This window comes from Aureococcus anophagefferens, assembly GCF_000186865.1.
Source record: "Aureococcus anophagefferens unplaced genomic scaffold AURANscaffold_13, whole genome shotgun sequence".
Classification (NCBI taxonomy): Eukaryota; class Pelagophyceae; order Pelagomonadales; family Pelagomonadaceae; genus Aureococcus; species Aureococcus anophagefferens.
This window is the reverse complement of record NW_008705573.1, coordinates 238,612-259,204: the sequence shown is the minus strand read 5'-3', so window position 1 is coordinate 259,204 and position 20,593 is coordinate 238,612. Positions and strand designations below refer to the sequence as shown.

Below are 20,593 nucleotides of genomic sequence, written 5' to 3'. Positions count from 1 at the left end.
TCTTGTCGATGGTCGCCGGCGGCCGGTGCGCCAGGGCCTCCTCGGCCTCGCGCCGCGCGTCGTCGAGCGCGCCTGGGCAGGAAAAGGGTGCGAAATTCCCAACTTCAAAGGCTCCTATCTCGGTCGTTTTCCGCTCGTTTCGGCTGACTTTTGGACAAGCGATCATCTATCGGAACGGTCTCGAAGCGTGGATGATTGTTCCGGACCGCGCACGCGCGGAACATTCACGTTGAAGCGACGTTGAATCACCCTTTTCCTGCCCTGGAGCGCGCGGAGCTTCCGCCGGCTCGCGTTCCGTTCCCGCGCGGCGGCGGCGGCCGCGGCCGCGGCCGCGGCGGCGTCGCGCGTCTCGTCCGCTTTGTCGAGCGCCGCGCGGGCCGCCTTGAGGTCCCGATGCGAGGCCTTGGCCGCCTCGAGCTGCTCGCCCAACACGTCGTCCGTGTTCTTGAGCTGGAGCGCGTGCGTGTCCCGGATCGCCGCGAGCTCCGCCTCCAGGCCCCGGCGCCGCGCCAGCAGGTCCGCCTCCGCCGCCACGAGGACGCGCTCGCGGTCCTCGACGTCGCGGAGCCGCGGCTCCCGCCGCTCCACGTCCGCGAGCCGCTCCGCGAGCGCGGCCTCGCGGTCCTCGAGCGCGTCGCAGAAGGACTCGCAGGCCTCCTCGCGGGCCAGCAGCTCGGCCCTGGCGTCCTTGGCGCGGTTCGCCTCGATGGTCGCCATGGCGTGCTTCATCATGGCCTCGCCCAGCAGCGCGCCCGCCGCGGCGTTCGCGGCCGCGGCCGCGTCGACCTCGCGCGCCGCGGTCTCGGCGACGCGCGCGGCGTCGTCGCGCTCGACGCGCGTCGCGTCGAGCTCCAGGGCCACGCGCTTCAGGTTGCGCTTCACCGTGTGCTCGCGCTCGACGCACGTCGCCTCGCGGCCCTCGAGCGCGCGCCGCGCCTGCGTGGGAATCAACCGCCGGTTCGGGACGTCCCGACCAAACTTTGGAATTCTCGAGCTCGGTCAACTCGAAGTCGATTCGGCTGATTTTTGGACGGACCGATTGCTCGCATCGAGTTCTCGTAGCCCAGCCGAAGCGCTTGCGTCGAAACCTTCAAACACGCGCACATTGAAGTCGGGTTGAAGATGTGAGTGCCACGCGGCGCCGCGCCGCGTCGGCGCGGTCGAGCTCGACGGCGACGGCGTCGGCCGACGCCGCGCAGGCGGAGCGCTCCTGCCGGGCGGCGGCGAGGGCATTTGACGCCGTCGCCGCGGCGTCGCCGGCGGCGGCGAGCTTCGATTGGGCGTCGGTCCGCGCGTCGACGGCCGCGGCCTTCTCGCGCGACACGGCGGCCGCCGCGGCCGCGAAGGCGTCCTGGGCCTTGGCGATGAGGACGCAGCGCCGCCGGATGGCGTTCTCGCGCGAGTCGAGGTCGGCGACCAGGGTCTGGGCGTGCTGCTTCTGCTCCTTGAGCTGCTTCTTGCGCACGCCGAGGTCCGCCGTCGCCTTCTCCGCTTCTTCGATCTTCGCCTGTGTGGAAACCAAATCTTCAACCCGACTTCAATGTGAGCGTATGCGAACGTTTCGACGCAAGCTCTTTGGCTGTGCCTAGAGAACTCGAGGAGAGGAATCGATTCGTCCAAAAATCAGCCGAATCGACTTCGATTTGACCGAGATAGAATTGTTTGAAGTTTGGTCAGGACTCCCTGAACCAGTGGTTGGTTTCCACACTGATCTTCGCCTCGCAGTCGCGCTCCTTCGCCTCGAGCGCGGCCCGCGCCTTCTCGCTGAGCTCGCGGTCGTGGTCCAGGAGCTGCTGGCGCAACCCGTGGACGACGTCGTCCAGGACCTCCTTTTCTTTCGTGACGTGGTGCAGCCGCGCCTCTAATTCCCCCGAGTGCTCGCGCTCGCGCTTCGCGACGACGGCGAAGGCCGACGTCTCGTGGCCCTCGACGAGGTTCGCGAAGTCCTCGCCGCCGTGCTCCGCCACCGCGCTCTTGACGCGCGACAGCTCCTGCTTCAGGTCCGACACCTCCTGCTGGAGCCGCGCCGCGACCTGGGCGGGAAAAGAGTGATTCAACGTCGCTTCATTGTGCGTGTTTGGCGCGCGCGTTTTCCGGACATAGCATCCACGCTTCGAGACCGTTCCGAGAGATGATCGCTCGTCCAAAAATCAGCCGAAACGAGTGGAAACCGGCCGAGAAAGGAGCCTTTGAAGTTGGGCATGTCGCTCTCTTTTGCTGCCCTGGCCGCGACCATCTTGTCGGTCATCTGCACGTTCTCCTGGGCCGCGTTCTTGATGAGCTTGCAGAGCTGGCCGAAGCGCAGCGTCGACAGCGACTCGTCGAGGTGCACGGGCGCCGTCGTCATCGTGCACAGGATCGTCGTCCGCGCGTTGCCGCCGAGCGACTGCTTCAGGATGCGCGTGAGCTTGGACTCGCGGTAGGGGATGATGACCTCGTCGCCGCCGTGGCTCGCGGCGCGGTGCCGCGCGCCGTGGTGGAACGACGCGCGCGCGGGTGGCTTTTTGTCGGGCGGCCGGTCGGCCGCGGCCGCGAGCGACCGCCGGTGCTCGCGGCGCTTCTCGCGCTGGTCCCGGTTCGCCTGCTCCGTGAGCTTGTTGATGACGCGGCCGAGCGTGAGCAGGCTCCGGTTGATGTTCGACCCCTCCTTGAGCCGCGCGCCCGACGCGCCCGTCGACTTCTGCCGCTCGCTGCCCGCGAGATCCACGAGGCTCAGGCACGCCGCGCGCTTGACGACGCGGCGGCTCAGGTCGTCGTCGCCGTCGCCCTCGAAGGTCTCCTCGCTGTCGATGGAGAGCTTGCAGATCGTGTGGGACCGCGAGCTCTTGTCGTTCATCTCCGTGGACCCGTAGGCGCGCGCGCTCTCGCCTGGGCAGCACAAGAGTGATTCAAGTCGCTTCAACGTGAGTGTTCCGCGCGCGCGCGTTCCAAAAAAGGCATCCACGCGTCGAGGCCGTTCCGAGAGATGATCGCTCGTCCAAAGATCAGCCGAAACGAGTGGAAAATGGCCGAGATATGAGCCTTTGACGTTGGGAATTTCGCTCTCTTGTGCTGCCCTGGCTCTCGCCGCTCCGGATGACGTCGAGCAGCGCCGTCGCGTGCTCGACGGCCGTCTCCGAGAGGCCCGCGATGACGGCGCCCTTGACCGGGTCGTCGCTGACGATCTTGAGGTTCTTGCCCCGGCGCTTGTCGTCGCCGTCCGCCGCGGCGAGCAGGTCGTTGATCTCCTCGTTGTAGACCTCCATGTAGCTCACGCGCACGGTCCAGTTCGAGTCCGGCCGCTCGTCGACGGCGGCGAAGATGTCGGCGACCGTGCGCTGGAGGATGCCCGGGTCGCTCGGCACGCCGAGGATGCTGTGCGTCTTGCCCGAGCCGGTCTGCCCGTACGTGAAGATGGTCCCGTTGACGCCCCGGAGGGCGCCGGCGACGACGGGCTTGCCGCAGCACTCGTAGACCTCCTTGTTCCCGACGCCGGGCGCGAAGCAGCGGTCGTAGGCGTAGCGCTTGTTGCCCGACGGGCCCACCTCGACGATGGCGTCGTCGCTCCAGCTCCAGCAGTCGTCGCCCTCCTGCTCCTTCGCGTTGCGCGGCCGGATGCGCAGCATGACGGACACGCCGCCGGCGGGGCCCGCGTCGTCGGCCATGGCGCGTTTTGTGCAGCGGCGGGCTGCCTACTCGAGAGACATCGGCATCGTTTGGAAGCTGCGAGGTCGAGGTTGCAGGCACTTTGTCGGGGCATTGCCAACATTCCGGCGAGGTGCAGAGCGACGAGAGACGACTGCGCCGCCGCCGGCGCGGCACCAACAGGAAAGTCGAGTGGGCTCGCGAGACACCGCCGGAGCGCCACACGCGAACGCTCGCGGCGCGCCGCGCCCGCGCCGGGCATGCCGACACTCGACCTCGACAAGGCCATCGCGCAGCTGCGCAACTGCGACGTGCTCGACGAGAATGAGGTGCGCGTGCTCTGCGAGATGGCCAAGGAGATCCTCGCGCGCCGCCGCGTCCGCCGCGCCGGGGCCGCCGCCGCCGCGCGCGCGTCGTGCGCGCGCGCGCGCCCCGCGGGACCCTCGTCCCCGCGGCGCGCGCGCCGCGCGCGCCGCGCGCCGCTCGGTTCGAACGCGGTCCGAGACGCGCGCGTCCTCGCAGGTCGACGAGAGCAACGTGCAGCGCGTGGACGCGCCCGTGACGATCTGCGGCGACATCCACGGCCAGTTCTACGACCTGCTGGAGCTGTTCCGCGTCGGCGGCGACTGCCCGGGGAGGAACTACCTCTTCCTCGGCGACTTCGTCGACCGCGGCCACTACTCCGTCGAGACCTTCCTGCTGTTGCTGGCGTTGAAGGTCCGGCACCCGGACCGCATCACGCTGATCCGCGGCAACCACGAGAGCCGCCAGATCACGCAGGTCTACGGCTTCTACGACGAGTGCCTGCGAAAGTACGGTTCCGTCAACGTCTGGAAGTACTGCACGGAGGTCTTCGACTTCCTGAGCCTGTCGGCCATCGTCGACGACAGCGTCTTCTGCGTCCACGGGGGCCTGAGCCCGTCCATCAACACGCTCGACCAGATCCGCACCATCGACCGCAAGCAGGAGGTGCCGCACGACGGCGCGATGTGCGATCTGATGTGGTCCGACCCGGAGGAGATCGCGGGCTGGGGCCTCTCGCCGCGAGGTGCTTTGGCGGCGTCCTCTTTCTTTCGTGTTTTCGTGCGGAGGGAGGTAGACTCGCGCTATTCCGAGCGACCAAAACGGCGCCGCGTGACGACATTTGCCAAAAAAACATACCAAATATCTGATCTGACCGCATCCTTGGATGTTTGGAAGTCCGGCCGTTCTATGCGTTTGCGCGACCGTCCCTGCGTCGTAGGCGCGGGCTACCTCTTCGGCGGCGACGTCGTCGAGAAGTTCAACGCCGCGAACCGGCTGACGTTGATCGCGCGCGCGCACCAGCTCGTCATGGAGGGCCACAAGCCCCTCTTCAACGCGACCCTGGTGACGGTCTGGTCCGCGCCGAACTACTGCTACCGCTGCGGCAACGTCGCCGCGATCCTCGAGCTCGACGACGACCTCGGCCGCAACTTCCAGATCTTCGAGGCCGCGGCCCAGGAGCTGCGCGGCGTGCCCCAGAAGAGCCCCGTGCCGGAGTACTTCCTGTAATGCGGTGGGCGCTTGTGAGTGGGGGAAGCCCGAGCCCCGTCCGGGGGAGAGAGACGCATCGAGAAGCGCCCCCGGCCCGACTACGCCTGCCGTCGTTAGTCTCCGCACGCGCCGCACGTCGCGGGACAGGCTTCGAGGGCCTTGACCTTGAACTCGTCCTTCTTCTTGCAGTTCTTGGACTTCTTGCTCGCCCAGTCGCACCCGTTCTTGGATTTTTTGGAGTACCAGCTCGACGAGTCCTGGCACTCGGCGTCGTCCGCCTCGTCGCCGGCGTCGCAGCCGCCGCACGTCGCTGGACAGGCGTCGCGACCGCGCACGTCGTCCACGCCCTTGCGCTTGCAATTCTTCTTCGGCTTCTTGCTCACGAAGGTGGCGCACGTCTTCTTGCTCTTCTTGTAGTACCACGACGCGCTGTCGGAGCACTCGTCCGACGAGGCCGATGTCGGCGCTACGGTCGCGTCGTCGTCGCAGGCGCCGCACGCCGCGGGGCAGGCGTCCTCCGCGCGCACGTCGTCGACGCCCCTCGTGCCGCACATCTTCGTTGGGTGCCGCGCGACGTACGCGCAGTCCTTCCGTCGCACGGTGCGGTACCAGCTCGTCGAGTCGCGGCAACTCGACGTCGGCGCGGGCGCGGGCGGCGCCGTCGGCCGCGGCGTCGGGGCGGGAGTGACCGGCGCCGGCGTCGGGGCCGGCCGCGGCGCCGCCGAGGGCCGGGCCGTCGAGGGCGCGACGGACGGGCGCGGCGTCGGCGCGGGCGACGGCGCGGCCGTCGTCGGCGCGGGGACCGGCGCCGCCGTGGGCGCCTCCGAAGGCGCGGCCGTCGTCGGCGCGGGCGCGGGCGCCGCCGACGGCGCGGGCGCGGGCGCGAGCGACGGCGCCGGCGTCGGCGCGGTGGGCGCGGGCGACGGCGCGGGCGCGGGGACGGGCGACGGGTCGTAGCCCGCCGCCGCCGTCGGCGCCGCGGCGGCGATCGCCGTCGGCGCGGGCTCGGGCGCCGGCGACGTCGGCCGCGTCGTCGGCGTCGGCCGGGGCCGCGGCGTCGGGGCGCCCGTCGGCGCGGGGACGCCGAGGTCGTAGCTCACGCAGGTGAGCGCCAGGTCGCCGTTGAAGGCGAATTGCGACGTCGCGTCCGTCTCCTCGTACCAGCCGTCCGCGAGGTCCGGCGTCGCCGCCGTCGACGGGCTGTAGAACCAGACGTCGAGGTCGCCGCAGCCGTTCTCGCCGATGGCCCAGAGCGGGTAGCCGGCGTAGTAGAACGCCGTGAGCTCGAGCTCGTAGGCGCAGTCGACGCACGCGTAGACGGGCCTCCCGTCGCAGAAGTCGCCGGTGGCGCGGTACGTGCCCAGCTTGCCGGAGTTGTAGGAGAACCCGCCGGAGAGCACGAACGCCGTGCAGTAGGACGCCGTCGGCTTCGGCGTCGACGACGGCCGCGGCGTCGTGGGCGCCGCGACGGGCGCCCCCGACGGCGCGAGCGACGGCGCGGCGCTGACCGGCGTCGGCGCGCTGGTGTTGTACGTGGGGCGCGCGAGCGAGGGCGCGTAGGTCGGCCGCGGCGTCGGCGCGGGCGTCGGCTCGGACGTCGGGATTCGGGTCGGCGCGTACGTCGGCGAGAGATCCGCGGTCGCGTTCGGCGCCTTCGTCGCCGTGGGCGCGGCGAGCGGCGCGGGCGTCGGTTCGCTCGTCGGAACGGCGCTGGGCGCGTCGGGCGCGGCGGCTGGCGCGGGAGTCGGCTCGCTCGTCGGCACGGCGCTCGGCGCGTCCGTCGAACCGTGCGCGTAGCTCGCGCAGGTCAGCGTCAGGCCGGCGTTCGGGTAAAAGGCCGAGAGCTCGGCGGCCTCCTCGTACCACGTCTCCGTGGAGAGGTCCGGCGTCTCCGCGCCGGAGAGGCTGTAGAACCAGACGTTGAGGTCGCCGCAGTCCTTCTCGCCGATGGCCCAGAGCGGATAGCCCGAGTAGTAGTACGCGTTCAGGTCCAGCTCGTAGGCGCAGTCGACGCAGCGGTACTTGTGCTTGCCGCCGCAGAACTCGCCCGGCAGGACCGCGTAGGTGCCCATCTTGTCGTCGTTGTACGCGTCGCCGCCCGCGAGGACGAACTCCGTGCAGAACGCGTCCGTCGGCGCGGCGGTCTCGAGTGCCGTCGGCCGCGGCGTCGTCGACGGCGGGGACGACGGCGTGTCGATGTCGGAGACGCACGCGACGAAGCCGTCGGCCTGGACGTACTTGCCGATCTCGCGGCTGTTGAGGTCGCCGACGTCCAGGGCGGTGTCGCGGAGGCACTTGCGCACGAGCGTGCGGTTCACGAGCGCCGCGTCGTTCGTGAGGCTCAGGCCGAAGGCGACGATGCCCGCCACCAAGGGCGTCGACATGGACGTGCCCGACATGGCCGAGTAGCCGCCGTCGTTGACGAGCGAGACGATGGATTCGCCCGGCGCGGCGAAGTCGACCCAGTCGCCGTAGTTGGAGAAGGACGCCTTGGCGCCGGTCGCGTCCGTCGCGGCGACGGCGTAGACGCGGTCGTAGCGCGCGGGCCAGTGCCAGTTGTCGTCGTCGTCGTTGCCCGCGGCGGCGAGGACGACGACGCCCAGGTCCGTCGCGTAGTCGACGGCGTCCTGGACGGCCCCGCCGTAGAAGCTCGTGCTGCCGAGCCAGCCCCAGGAGTTGGACGAGACGTGGGCGCCGTTGTCCGCGCCGTAGACCAGCGCCTCCGCGTCGCCCGTCGTCGCCGTGTTGCCGAAGAGGACGGACGTCATGATCGTCACGCTGCCGTCGCCGGCGACGCCGGCGATCCCGACGCCGTTGTTCGTGCTCGCCGCGACGTTGCCCGCGCAGTGGACGCCGTGGCTGTTGTACGTGGACAGGTCGTCGCCGCCGTGGCCGTCCGCGTGGTTGTAGCCGTAGCAGTCGTCGACGTAGCCGTTGCCGTCGTCGTCGAGGCCGTTGCCGCAGACCTCGCCGGCGTTTTCCCAGCGGTTGCCGACGAGGTCCGCGTGCCACTGGGAGCCCGTGTCGATGATCTGGACGACGACGTCCGTCCGGCCGGCGCCGAGCGCCCACGCGTCGGGGACCCGGAGGCTCTCGAAGACACTCTTCTGGTAGAGGTCGTAGTAGGGGTCGTCCGGGTCCTCGTAGGTGGCGGACGGGTCGCCGGGGCCGTCGTCGGACGAGACCTCCGGCGCCGGCGTCGGCGCCGTCGTCGGATGAGGCCGGGGCTTCGGCTTCGGCGGCCGGCCGCCGCCGCCGCCGCCGCCCCCACCGGGCGGCGGGGCTAACACATTCACCTTCATGGCGAGCTCGCAGGTCGTGATGTCACCCTCGAGCAGCTCGTCGTCGAGCATCGCCTCCAGCGCTTCCAACGCGAGCGCCGCGTCGGGGAACGTGAAGCTCCACCAGCGGTCGAGCCCCGCGGCGACGTGCCGCGCCTCGTGGACGCCCGCGGGGCGGAAGGTCCGCCGCGGCGCGCCGCCGACGGCGTGCTCCAGGGGCACGGGCGTGGCGCTGTCGGCCAGCTTCACGCGCACCGTGCTCGTCGTCTCGTCGTGCGCGACGGCGCTCACGAGAGAGTCGTAGTCCGACGCGAGCTTCTCGAGGCGCCGCGGCCGCCGGCCGCCGACGAGAGGCGCGAGTGCGAGGAGGAGGAGCGCGCCTGACATCTTCCCCGAAGACCCGTGGGCTGCTTCTCTAACCGACTACTACTTCACGTTGTTGTGCTCGTGAAGTCGCTAAAAAAATAGGTGCGTTCACTTTCCGTTCCAAAATCCCCCGCGGGGCACATACCCCACACACAACGAGAACAAAGGGCACTAGTTAGGAACCATTAACCCCGAGCACCCCTAGTCGTCGTCGAGGTCGTCGAGGTCGTCGAGGTCGTCGATGCCGTCGTCGCCGCCGTAGAGCGCGGCGTTGACGGCCGTCGCCGCGCCGTCGATGGTGACCTCGACGCCCGCGGCGTCGACTGGCCTGCTCTCCTCCTGGTCCAACGCCGCGCCGTTCTCGTCGTAGCCCTCGTCCGCGGCCTCCTTCTCGCGCTCGATGGGCCCGTCGTCGGCCTCCGCGTCGTCGACGAAGAGGTCCTTCTTCAGCGCGTACAAGTCCTTGCCGGAGAGGACGGACTTGCCGCCCTTCTTCTTGAGCTCCTCGGCCTTGGCCGCCGCGAGCTTCTCCTTGAGGAGTTTGGCCGCCTTCGCCGCCTTCCACTTGGCGAACGTCTCGGGCGTCACGGGCGTGCCCTTCTTGCCGCTCGCCGCGAGCTCCTTGCGCTTCTGCTCGATGCGCTGCTCGAGCGTCAGCTGCCCGCCGGGCGCGGACTGGCCCGCCTTGGCGAGCTCGGACTCGGCCCACGCGTCGTCGTAGTGGACGCCCGCGCCGCCGCCGCCGCCGCCGCCGGACGACTCGGCGCCCGTCTTCTTCTTGTGCAGGTCCTTCTTCTTGACCGTAATACTTAAACCCTCGCTGAAGAGCGCCTTGAGCTCCATCTCCTGCTCGATGCGCGCGATCTTCGCGTTCTTCTTCTCGCGCTTCGCCTTCTCGGGGTCGTAGTTCGCGGCGGCCGCCTTGCTCGTGGCGATCTGCTTCGCCATGTCCTGGGCCTTCTTGCCCTTCTTGTTCTTCATGCCGAACGTCTTGTCGACGACGATGCCCTTCTTCCCCTCCTTTTGCAGCGCCTTGAGCTTGTCGAGCTTGCTCGAGCCGCCCATGGCGCCGTCGCGGGGTTTGAGACCGGTTCCGGCGGCGGCGCGGGTCGCGGCGGGTCGCGGCGCGGCGGCGGCGGCGGCGCGGGGTCGCGCGGCGGTGGCGCGCGCGCAGTGCGGTCGTCGAGCTCCTCAGTACTCGCTGCCAAGGCCGCGTCAAGGAGAGCGGCAAGGACGACGTTGATGCTCGGCGGAAGGGGCTGCTTATGAGCTCGGTGAGCCCGGCCTAGAACGCGCGTCGCTCCAAAAACACCATGCCTCCCGTGGACTGGGTCAACGCGTGCAGCAGCGATCTCCAGGTCCTCGTCCTCCATTTCGTCGACGTGCCGACCATCGGCGCCTTCGGCGCCGCCTGCAAGCGCGCGCAGCGCGTCGCCTTCCGCGAGGCCGACGAGGCGTCGGCGCGGACGCTCTGGCGGTCGAAGCTCGAATTGCTCGGCTCGCGGGCCGGGAGCGCCGCCGGGCCCCTCGCGAAGCGCTACGCGGCGCTCCGCGCGTGCGCGATGCTCCGCTTCCAGCCCGTCCACGTCAACTGCGCGGACCGGCGGATCCTGCACCGCACGGGCGCGGCGGCCGCCGCCGTCGCCGGCCGCGCGTACCTCTTCGGCGGCACGTACCGGGGCAACATCGGCCCCGTGCTCGACGACCTCTTCGAGGTCCGCGCGCCGCCGGGACCGCATCCGACGCCCGTGAGCGTCGTCGCGGTCGAGAGGGGCCCCGGCCCGTGGCCGCAGCCGCGCCGCGGCCACACTTTCACGTCGCTCGGCGCGCGCGGCGTCGTCATCGGCGGCTGGGGCGACGAGACGCTGAGCATGGACCCGTGGTTCGTGGACTTCGACGAGGCCGGCGTCCCGACGTGGTCCTCGCCGCCGACGACAGGGAGCGTGAGGCGCCCTTTTGGGGCGAAGCCGGTGGCGCGAGCGTTCCACAGCGCGACGCTCATATCCGACCGGCATCTCGTGGTCTACGGCGGATTGGCGAACCGCTGTCTCGCAGATACGTGGCTCCTGGACGTCGAGACACTCGCGTGGAACTTCATCGGCAGCTTCGTCGAGCGCGCGGGGCACGGCGCCGCGTTCTTCCGCGACTCGGCACGGATGGGTCGCCTCTTCCTCGTAGGGGGCGCGGTCCGGAGCGCTGACGGTGACGAGATGCGCGGAGACGTCGACGTCGTCAATGTGTGGCAACCCGAAGACGAACCCGGGTGCCACGAACCCTCCCCCTGGCCGGTCTTCCTCGAATTTCAGCAGCCAACCGCGGACGCGCCAGCGGTGCGCACGGGCTGCTGCCTTCCGGTCGCGCGCCACGTGCTCCTCTTTGGCGGCTCGTCGAACAGCGAGGACCCGGACCCGCGCGTCGTCGCGCTGGACGTCGACCGCGGCGTCAGTGGCGACTCGGACGTAAGGCCAATCACAGAATCGCTCCCGTCGTCGACGCCCGCGCTCGCGCCGGCGTACGACCTGCCGTGCGCCGCGGTACGGTCGAGCGCCGCGGCGGTCCGACTGCCGGGCCGCGACGCCTACGTCGTGCTGACGGGCGAGTGCAACACCGCGTACCTGCCCCGGGCCGACGACTACGACTCCGACGACTCGGACGAGCTCGTCATGCGCGGCGTCGACCACCCGGGCTTGGACAGCCCGACGAAGGCGCTGTTCGTGGAGGTGATGGGGGAGGAGGACGTCGCCGCGTTGGCGGACGCGCCGCCGCCGCCGCCGCCCGCCTTGCCGAGCGCGGCGGACATGCGTCGCCGCCTCATGCTTGGGTAACACGCGTGCAGGAGGAGTCCTCAGCTGCATGTTGCGGCAAACGTGCGCCGATCTTGATGGTGCCGAACAGCAGGCGCCGAACTTGGCGCCCTGCGAGGGAAGCGCGAGGGTGCCGCAGCTTCGCCGCATCCCAAACGCCATGCTCACAGTCCTCCTGAGACGAGCCGCGTGGAACGAGGGCTCGGCGTCGTCCCAGGAAAAATCGCGGTCGCGCGACGACGCGGCGGTCGCTGAATTTGACGAGTCGCGGTCGAGCAGATCCACAAAGTACTCTAGCTTGCGACGGTGCAAGACGTCCGTGGACCTCGAGCTGCACTCGCTGGGTCCCGCGAGCGCCTTCGACGGCGACGACGCGCCGGACGACGGCGGGGGCACGCGGCTGACCGCGTCGGCGTTGGCGAGGCACGAGCAAAACTGCGCGCTCGAGGCGCTGGGCCTCGGCGACCTGGGCCTGAGCCGCTCCGAGTCCTTCTTCCGCGACGAGGCCTTCCCGCGGCGGCGGCGCGAGCGCGTGAGCTGCGTGCCCAACTGGTTCCGGAAGCGATGCGGCCGCGGCGCGTGACGGCCGCGCCCGCCGGGGGCTCCGACGCCCTCTGCCTAAATTGACAGCTCTTCGCTTTCGCGCCGTCGTGGGGGCGGCGGGCCCGCGGAGAAACGGCAGAGAAACCGCGACGATCGACCTAGATGACCGTCGTTATGTTCACGCGGAGCCGCGCCTTGTGGACGTAGAGGCTCGTCACGGAGCGCTGGTCGTGGGGGTGCGCCTCGACGCGGTGCTCGATGTAGACCGGCGCCTTGAGGAGGTCCTGGAGCCGCACCACGAGGCGGAGCGCGGCCTCGGCGCGGCCCCGGTGCGACGCGCACACCGTCTGCACGAGGGGAAAGAGCGACTCCTCGTTCGCGAGGGCCTTGCGGAGCTCGCGGGACGAGCCGTAGGACCAGAGGTTGTAGCGCCGCTCCTCGCGGGGCAGGGGCCCGTGGACCGCGGCGGGGCAGCCCTCGCACCCCACGTCCGCGAACGACGCGCGCAGCCCGTTGACGCGCGCCCGCAGCAGCTCGCCGAGCTCCGCCGTCCGCCCGGCGGCGCTCGCGGCCGCCGCCGCCGCCCAGCACTTGGCGACGCCCGCGGCCGCGCCGACGCCGGGCAGGGCCAGCATGTCGCAGACGCCGAGGAGCGCGTCGGCGTCGAGGCGCCGGGCCGCCGACGACGAGCTCGGCGGGGAGGACGAGCTCCGGGGCGCCGCGAACCACTCGGCCAGGTGCGACGAGTGCATGGGCGTGGAGCAACGGCGCGGGAGAGCCCCGAACAACACGATGGGGAGGCTCAAGCACTTTCAAGAAGGAATGCGTCTTTTGTCCGAGCCGTGTCCACAAGAGCTCGCACCGCCGCCGCGTCGACCGCGACCCGCCACACTCCGCGCGCCAGCATTGCTCGTATCTGGACCTACAGGCGCGGGGCGCGCCGCCGGCCCGACACGGGAACGGACGAGGAGGCGCCGCGTTCTATGTTCAGCAAGATGAAGAAACACGACCCGCTGCTCATCTGCCTCGAGATCGCCGCGCTGCAGTGCCTCTACTACGCGCTGCTGGGCGCCTACTTCATCTGCTGCCACCTGCTCTACGGGCTGCCGCTGTCCATGGACCGCTTCTTCTCGACGGGCCAGAAGTTCGACTTCGAGACGACGTCCGCGGGCCTCGAGGTCCTCGGCGTCCTCGTCGGCGGCCTCGCGGGCGCGTTTCTCCTCGCCGTCGTCGTCGAGAAGTCGCGCAAGTGCCTCGACTTCGCCGTGACCATGCACGCCTGCCACCTCGCCGCCTGCCTCGCCTACAGCGAGCTCGAGCTGCCGCACTGGACGTGGTGGCTCTGCCACGGGTCCGCGCTCGTCGTCATGATCGTCCTCGGCGAGTACCTCTGCTCGCGACGAGAGCTCCAGGACATCCCCCTCGCCGGGTAATTGGTGGGTGTTAGCGCGCGAAGGTCACGTTCGACGGCCGCGCGACCCGGGCTCCCGCCGCGAGCGCGGCGCGGACCGCGTCGGCCTTGAGCGTGACCTCGGCCCACTCGTCGGCGACGTCGGAGAGCGCCGTCAGCGCGCCGCCGGCGGCGATCTCGACGCGCGGCGCGCGCGACGCCAGCGACGAGAGCACGGCCGTGCGGATGACGACGTTCAGATCCGCGGCGCCGTTCGGCGAGAAGAACCCGAGCGCGCCCGCGTAGGCGCCGCGGTCCCGCCGCTCGAGGGCGTCGATGAGCTCCGTCGTGCGCCGCTTCGGCGCGCCCGTCATGGACCCCGGCGGGAACGCCGCGGCGACCGCGTCGAGCGCGTTGTTGCCGGCCGCGAGGTCTCCCCGGACCGTCGTCACGAGCTGGTGCACGGTCGCGAAGGACTCGACGGCGGCGAGCTTGGGCACGCGCACGCTGCCCGGCTCGCAGGACCGCGCGAGGTCGTTGCGCAGCAGGTCCGCGATCATCAAATTCTCCGCGCGCGATTTCACGCAGTTCCGCAACGCGTCCGCCCGCCTCCGGTCCTCGCCCGCGTCATCGGACCGCGCGGCCGTGCCCTTGATGGGCTTGGCCTCGACGCGCCCGCCGGGCGTCACCTTGAGGAACCGCTCCGGCGACGAGCAGCAGACCGCGCAGTCCGCCTCGGCCCGCAGATCTAAAAACGCGGAGTGCGGCGCCGGGTTGCCCGATCGCAGCCGCTCGTAGACGGCCAGCGGGTCCGTGCGCGGCGGCACGGTGCCGCCGAAGGACGTCGTCAAACAGATCTCGTAGGAGTCGCCCCTGCGGATCGACGCGAGCGCGGATTCTATTTGTCTCCCGTAGGCTTCGCCGTCGACGCGCGGCCGCACGGACACGTCCGCCGGCGGCGCGTCGGCCGGCGCCGGCGCGTCCCGCAGCACGGCGAGCGCGCGGTCGTGCCAGGCGTCGTCCAGCGGGGCGCCGGTTTTTGAGAGCTCCAAAATCCAGGCCGCGCCGTCCCAGGCGTCGACGACGACGGCGCGCGTCGCGAACACGAAGGCCGCGTCGGGCTCGTCGGCGCGGTCCCGCGGCAGCGCCTCGCTCGCGGGGCTGTAGTCCGCCGTCTCCCGGCGCATCTCGTAGCCCAGGTAGCCCACGAAGCCCAGCGCGAAGTCGAACGGCGGCGCCAGCGTCGTGCCGTTCGCGCGGTCGACGACGGCGAGCCCCTCGAGTTTCGCCAGCTCGGCCCGCAGCGTCTCCAGCAGCGGCGCCGCCGTCGTCCCGGCCCGCCCGCCGTGCCAGGTCGTCGCGCCGCCGCCGGGCCGCGCGTCGTGCGTGAGCGCGTACCCCAAAGGGCCCGCGCCGTCGCCGACGACGGCGACGCGCGACGCCGCGGAGCCGCCGCCGTCGAGCCAGAAGCTGCCCGCGCCGCCGTAGAAGAGCTCGCGGTAGCACGCCGCCGCCGCGTCGTCGGCGGGCGACGCGAGCGGCGCGCGCGTCGCGCGGATCTCGAACTCCGACGTCGATTTTTCGATACGTTCCGGCGGCGGCGGCGGCGCCGGGGATGTCGGCGCCCCGGGCGCCATCGCCGCCTCGACGACGTCGAGGAAGTTCGTCGCGATGGCGCGGCCGAGGGGCGTCGCGACGGACTCCGGGTGGAACTGCACGCCGAAGCGCGGCGCGGAGCCGTGCTCGAGCGCGAGGACGTCGCCGCTCGCCGAGCAGCGCGCCGTGACCCGGAGCTCGGAGTCCGCCGGCGGCTCGGCGACGGTCAGCGAGTGGTAGCGCGTCGCGCGGAAGCGCTGGGGCATGCCCGCGAAGAGCCTCGAGCCGTCGTCGTGGGCGACCTCCGCGACGAGGCCGTGCTGCGGCGCGCCGAGGCGCTCGACGGCGAGGCCGTGGTGCAGCGCCAGGCCCTGGTGGCCGAGGCAGACGCCGAGCACGGGCAGGCCCGCGGGCGCGCAGCGGAGCGCCGCGCCCGCGGCCGTGCCTTCGAACGACGCCGCCTCGGACGGGTGGCCGGGCCCCGGCGACAGCACGAGCGCGTCGTAGCGCTCGGCCAAAAAGTCGCCGGACAGGGCGCCGAGCAACGCCGGGTCGTCGTGGGCCACGACGTCGGGCCAGTGCGCGGCGACGGGGCCGTCGCCGCCGTGGCGCGCGTGGCTCGCCTCCGCGAGCCAGCCGGCGACGTTCTGCGTGTAGGAGTCGAAGCAGTCGACCAAAAGCAGGCGCGGGATGCGCCTCGGCGGCGCGAGCGTGTCGGTGACGCTGGCCAACATGGCGAGCCACAGCGCTCGCGCCATGTTCACTTGGCGTCGACGCATCGACAAGCTTTCCAGCTCCGCGGCAAGTGCATCGTCGAAAGTTGCCGTCCGCCCAGCGCGCCTGGGATGGATGGCGCCTCCAGGCTCGTGGATAGGGCCGAGCAGAGAAAGGTGCGTCCAGCAAGAAGGCCGCAGAATCGTCGTCCTCACACTCTGCCTCCACGCGCGCCGCGCCGAGCGCGGCGACAAAAAACGAGCGACTTGGGGCAGTTGCCCGGTCTGAGGCGCGTCGGCCAAGCGGACGAACGCAAAGAGTGCAACGAGGAGACTCGTGTTCGGGCTGCTGCTACGCGCACGAGCCTGAGCGCCCGGCGGACTGCAACATGGCGAAGTGCCGCATGCTTCCTCGAAGCAGCTCTCGAAGCGGAGTCGATCGGCTTGGCGCCTCGTCACGTCGAGGCTACTTCGTCGTGCCCGCCGGCCGGTGCGGACCGCGCGCGCAGCCACCCCGAGGCGCCGCACCACACACGCGCGGCCGCGCCGCACCGCGCGCGCGGCCCCGCCGCACCACAAAGCCACAAAGCCACACGGCCATGGCCTACCTCGTCGTCGACGCGGCCTACGTGCACGTCGGCGCGCGGCGCGCGAAGCACGACGAGACGAGCGATTTGAACGGCTGGTCGTCGCGCGAGCTCAAGGCCCTGCGGCCGCGGCAGCTGCGCCGGCGCCTCGAGGCCGCCTTCGAGCGGCGCGTCGTGCAGTCGGTGTGGTGCGGCGCGCGCGACGGCCGCATGGACTCGGGCGGCAAGGAGCTCGAGCGGTCGCTGAACCGCGCGGGCTTCGAGACGTCGTTCTCGCGCATCAAGGTCGACGAGGTCGTCTGCCGGAACCGCGACTGCTGCGACGCCAAGTGCCCGCACCGGGGCCCGCTGTCGACGCCCGTGCGCGTAAGGCGCCAGGCGGGCGTCGACGTCGACATCGCCTGCCGCGCGCTCGAGATGCTCTACTCCCACAGCGCGTCCGACGGCGCGCCGGCGCTGCTTTTGGTCGCCGGCGACGGCGACTTTGCGCCGCTCGCGCGCGCGGTGCATAGAGCGGGCGCGACGCTCCTCGTCGCGGCCTGGTCCCACTCGCTGAGCCCGGACCTGGAGGCGGCCGCCGACGGCCTCGTCTACCTCGACTCCTCCTTTTTCATCAAGGGCCCCGGCGCCGAGGAGGAGGAGGAGGAGGAGGAGGGCGAGGGCAGCTCGGGCCAGTCGTCGCCGCGGTCGTCCGCGGACGCGTCTTCTTCATCCTCCGCCCGGTCGTCGCCGTTCTCCGCCGCGGCGCTCGTGCCCGCACAGGTGAGCCTGCGCCAGAAGCCCCGGCCGCCGCCGCCGCCGCCGCCGCCGCTGCCCGAGGTGGACGTCGTCGGTTGGCCTCCGCTCGAGCGGCCGCTCCGCGAGACCATCGAGGCGCTCCCGGAGCCCGCGCGCTGCGCCGCGCTGCTGGACGTCGCCGTGTCGCGCGGCCTGCTGACGGACGAGGAGGCCGAGGACCTCCTCGCCGAGGACGACCTCGCGAGCGACGGCGAGCCGGGCATCTTCGAGCTCTGGCTCGAGATCCTCACGTGCGACGAGGACGGCGCGCCGCCGTCCGGCCACCCCGAGCTCGACGGCACGGCGCGCCACCCCGAGCTCGGCGACGCGGCGATTTCGCCGCTGCGCCACCCCGAGCTCGACGGCGACTCCGACGACGACGAGGTCATCCTGCTCTCGCCGAGGAACGCGCGCCAATAACTACTACGCGCCCGCGACGCCGCCGTCCGTGGGGAGGTCCGCGAGCTCGACGTCGCCGTCGCCGTCGTCGTCGAGCTCGCCGTCGCCGTCGCCGTCGTCGCCCTCCTCGGGGATGGGCTCCGCCATGAGGCGCGGCGGGCTTCGCGGCCCCCCGGAGGACGCCGACGACGCCTTCTCGCGGATGTAGTCCTGCGAGTCGTCGTCGACGCCGCGCGCGCAGGCCTTGTCCGAGATGTCGTGGACGAGGCTCGGGATCTCCTTCAGGCCCCGGGCGATGTGCCGCGCGATCTCCGGCGGCCGCCGCAGCGCGAGGCACGCGAGGCCCGACAGCGCGCCGAAGACGAAGTAGCCGCTCAGCCACTGGAGCGCCGCCGCCGTCGTGCAGGGCGGCTGGAAGCACAACGCGGACCGCACCTTCCCGTCGATCAGGTTTCGGTGGACGACGTTCGCGCCCCACGCCACGTTCGACGCGAGCGCGAACTGCATGAAGCAGATGCGGTAGCCGATGAGCGCGATGGCCGACGTCGTCCGCGCCGACGGGCCGCCGCTCAGGTCCACGGCGCCGCGGAGCCGCGCGCGCACGCGGTACGAGTACGCGAGCGTCTCCCCGAGGAACGATACTTCCAACACGCAGGACCCGACGTGGTACGCCGTGTTCTTCGCGAGGCCCCAGCAGGCGCCGCGCGCGTCCCTCAGATTCGGGTTCCGCTGGTTGTAGACGGCGAAGCCGAGGCCCCAGGCCGCCGCCGCGAGCGACGCGACGACGACGCGAAACGTCGTCGCCGGCTCGCGCCGGAGCATCGCGTCGGTGTCGCGCGACGCGCCGCGGCCGAAGCCCTTGAGCATCTGGGACGCGTTCGTCGACAGGCGCTTGTAGACCGACGACCGCCAGGTGTCGCCGCCGGCCTTCTGCCGGTGGAGCATGCCGTCGAGGGCGACTCGATAGGTCTCGCACGCGCGGAAGAGGCCCAGCTCGAAGAAGAGTCGTATGACGTTCGGCAGGAAGTCGTTGAGCACGCCTTTTGTGTGGCCACCGAAGCCGTCGACGTCGTACCACGCGACCAGTTGGACGACCGTCGCCATCAGGAAGCACGCGGTCAGGTGTTCGAGCGCGTTCCACGATTCCTTGCGCCGGCCCTCGCGGCGCCGCTCCCGCCGGCTCCCGTGGAGGAGATAGGTGAGGTAGAGCACGACGCCCGTCAAATACGCGAGCATGGCCGCGCGGCACACGACGTAGAGGTCGCCGGCCTCGGAAGCCCAGGTCCGCTCGCAGTCGCGGCCGCACTGGTAGAAGGGGCAGGGCCGCCGGTTCGGCGACCACCGCTCGCTGCAGGGCTCGGCGGCCCATTCGGCGTCCTGGACCATTCTTACGGCCGGGCCATAATGTTTTGCGGGCTGCCCGGGCCGGGCGGAGGATTCTTGAAGTTGAACCTGAATTGAACATTCAAAGACGGGACCGCGCTGCAGGGCTCGGCGGCCCATTCGGCGTCCTGGACCATTCTTACGGCCGGGCCATAATGTTTTGCGGGCTGCCCGGGCCGGGCGGAGGATTCTTGAAGTTGAACCTGAATTGAACATTCAAAGACGGGACAATGGAGAGGCTGCCCATCTCGTGATGCGCGTAGCAGCATGGCTGCTGCTGCTGCTCAACGCGCGCGCCACGACGATCTGGCCGGCGCCGGCCCACATGCACGCGGGCAGCGGCATCGTGGCCGTCAGCAGCGACGCCGAGTGGCGCCTGTCGCACCCGCGCTGCGAGACGCTCCGCGCCGCCGTGGAGCGCTACCGCGCGCTCATCTTCGCGCGCGGCCCGCGGCCCGTCGCGCGGGGCGTGCGGCGCATCGATGTCGTCGTCGCCAACGCGTCCGAGGCCTACCCGGCGGACTGGTCGGCCGTCGACGAGAGCTACGAGCTCTCGCACGCGGAGGACGGCGCCGCGGTGCGCGCGCGGAGCCGCACGGTCTTCGGCGCGCTGCGGGCGCTCGAGACGCTGAGCCAGGCCGTGATCTTCGGCGCCTTCGGCAGCGACGGCTACTTCCTGCCGTCGCCGTTCAAGGTGCGAGACGCGCCGCGCTTCGCGCATCGGGGCCTCCTCGTGGACGCGGCGCGCCACTTCCTGCCGCCGCGCCTGCTGGAGCGGACCGTCGACGCCATGAGCTACACGAAGCTGAACGTGCTCCACCTCCACCTGAGCGACCACGAGTCCTTCCCGCTGCGCCTCCCGGGCTTCCCGTCGTTGAAGCCGTGGAGTTGGCGCGAGGCCTACACCGTCGACGACATGGCGCGCCTCGTCGAGTACGGCCGCCTGCGCGGCGTCGCCGTCATGGCCGAGGCCGACTCGCCGGGCCACGCGGCGCCGAGCTGGTGCCGCGGCAACGCGTCGCATCTGTGCGTCGCCTCGTGCGTCGCGCCGGACGGCGGCTTCAAGCCGCCGCTGCGGCCGGGCGCGGAGACGGAGGCGTTGGTCGACGGCAGCGTCCTGCGGCCGTGACAATTCTTGAGAGCTTTGGACACCGGGAAAAGATGAAAAATCGTTACCGACGTGCTTGGTAGGTCGACGGCGTGCTGGCGGCCCTCGCGGCGATCTTCCCCTACGGCCTGCTCCACGCGGGCGGCGACGAGGTGCAGCGCCAGTGCTGGGACGCGGACGGGCCGTCGCGCGCGTGGATGGCGGAGCGGGGGCTCGACGCGGCGGGAACGTTTCGGCGCTTCACGTCCAAGGCCGCGGCGTCCGCGCGCGCGGCGGGGCGGCGCGCCGTGCAGTGGAACGACGTCCACGAGGTCGGCGCGGCGGACGCGCGCGTCCACGAGGTCGGCGCGGCGGACGCGCGCGCGGTCGTCCAGGTCTGGAAGCGCGAGCGGGCCGCCGTCGGCAGGCGCACGATCGCCGAGACCATCGCGCGCGCCGCGGACGCGGGCCACGACGTCATCGCGTCGCCGCAGCACGCGACGTACCTGAGCCTCGTGGACACGCCGC

The 20,593-nt window shown here is 71.3% G+C and overlaps 6 protein-coding genes across 6 annotated transcripts; 3 read left to right on the top strand and 3 right to left on the bottom strand.

Moving 5' to 3' along the window:
• Positions 1–2,053: 2,053 nt before the first annotated feature.
• AURANDRAFT_28490 (hypothetical protein) lies at positions 2,054–3,644 on the bottom strand (the record flags this gene model as incomplete). Its single annotated transcript, XM_009039911.1, has 3 exons — positions 2,054–2,434; positions 2,606–2,896; positions 3,081–3,644. 3 exons carry the CDS (start codon positions 3,642–3,644, stop codon positions 2,054–2,056), a joined length of 1,236 nt encoding a protein of 411 aa, XP_009038159.1.
• A 129-nt stretch (positions 3,645–3,773) lies between these two features.
• Positions 3,774–5,174, top strand: AURANDRAFT_37860 (hypothetical protein; the record flags this gene model as incomplete). Its single annotated transcript, XM_009040125.1, has 3 exons — positions 3,774–3,989; positions 4,147–4,672; positions 4,868–5,174. 3 exons carry the CDS (start codon positions 3,885–3,887, stop codon positions 5,155–5,157), a joined length of 921 nt encoding a protein of 306 aa, XP_009038373.1.
• A 7,954-nt stretch (positions 5,175–13,128) lies between these two features.
• Positions 13,129–13,566, top strand: AURANDRAFT_28188 (hypothetical protein; the record flags this gene model as incomplete). Its single annotated transcript, XM_009040126.1, has 1 exon — positions 13,129–13,566. One exon carries the CDS (start codon positions 13,129–13,131, stop codon positions 13,564–13,566), a length of 438 nt encoding a protein of 145 aa, XP_009038374.1.
• An 82-nt stretch (positions 13,567–13,648) lies between these two features.
• Positions 13,649–15,811, bottom strand: AURANDRAFT_10437 (hypothetical protein; the record flags this gene model as incomplete). The annotated part of the gene is made up of 2 exons (XM_009039910.1): positions 13,649–15,082; positions 15,173–15,811. Coding segments are annotated over 2 exons (2,073 nt in total), but the record flags the coding sequence as incomplete, so codon positions are not given.
• Positions 15,812–17,619: 1,808 nt separating this feature from the next.
• AURANDRAFT_65097 (hypothetical protein) lies at positions 17,620–18,981 on the bottom strand (the record flags this gene model as incomplete). Its single annotated transcript, XM_009039909.1, has 1 exon — positions 17,620–18,981. One exon carries the CDS (start codon positions 18,979–18,981, stop codon positions 17,620–17,622), a length of 1,362 nt encoding a protein of 453 aa, XP_009038157.1.
• A 250-nt stretch (positions 18,982–19,231) lies between these two features.
• AURANDRAFT_65096 (hypothetical protein) lies at positions 19,232–20,107 on the top strand (the record flags this gene model as incomplete). The annotated part of the gene is made up of 1 exon (XM_009040127.1): positions 19,232–20,107. The coding sequence occupies one exon, from the start codon at positions 19,232–19,234 to the stop codon at positions 20,105–20,107; it is 876 nt and encodes a 291-aa protein (XP_009038375.1).
• Positions 20,108–20,593: the final 486 nt, after the last annotated feature.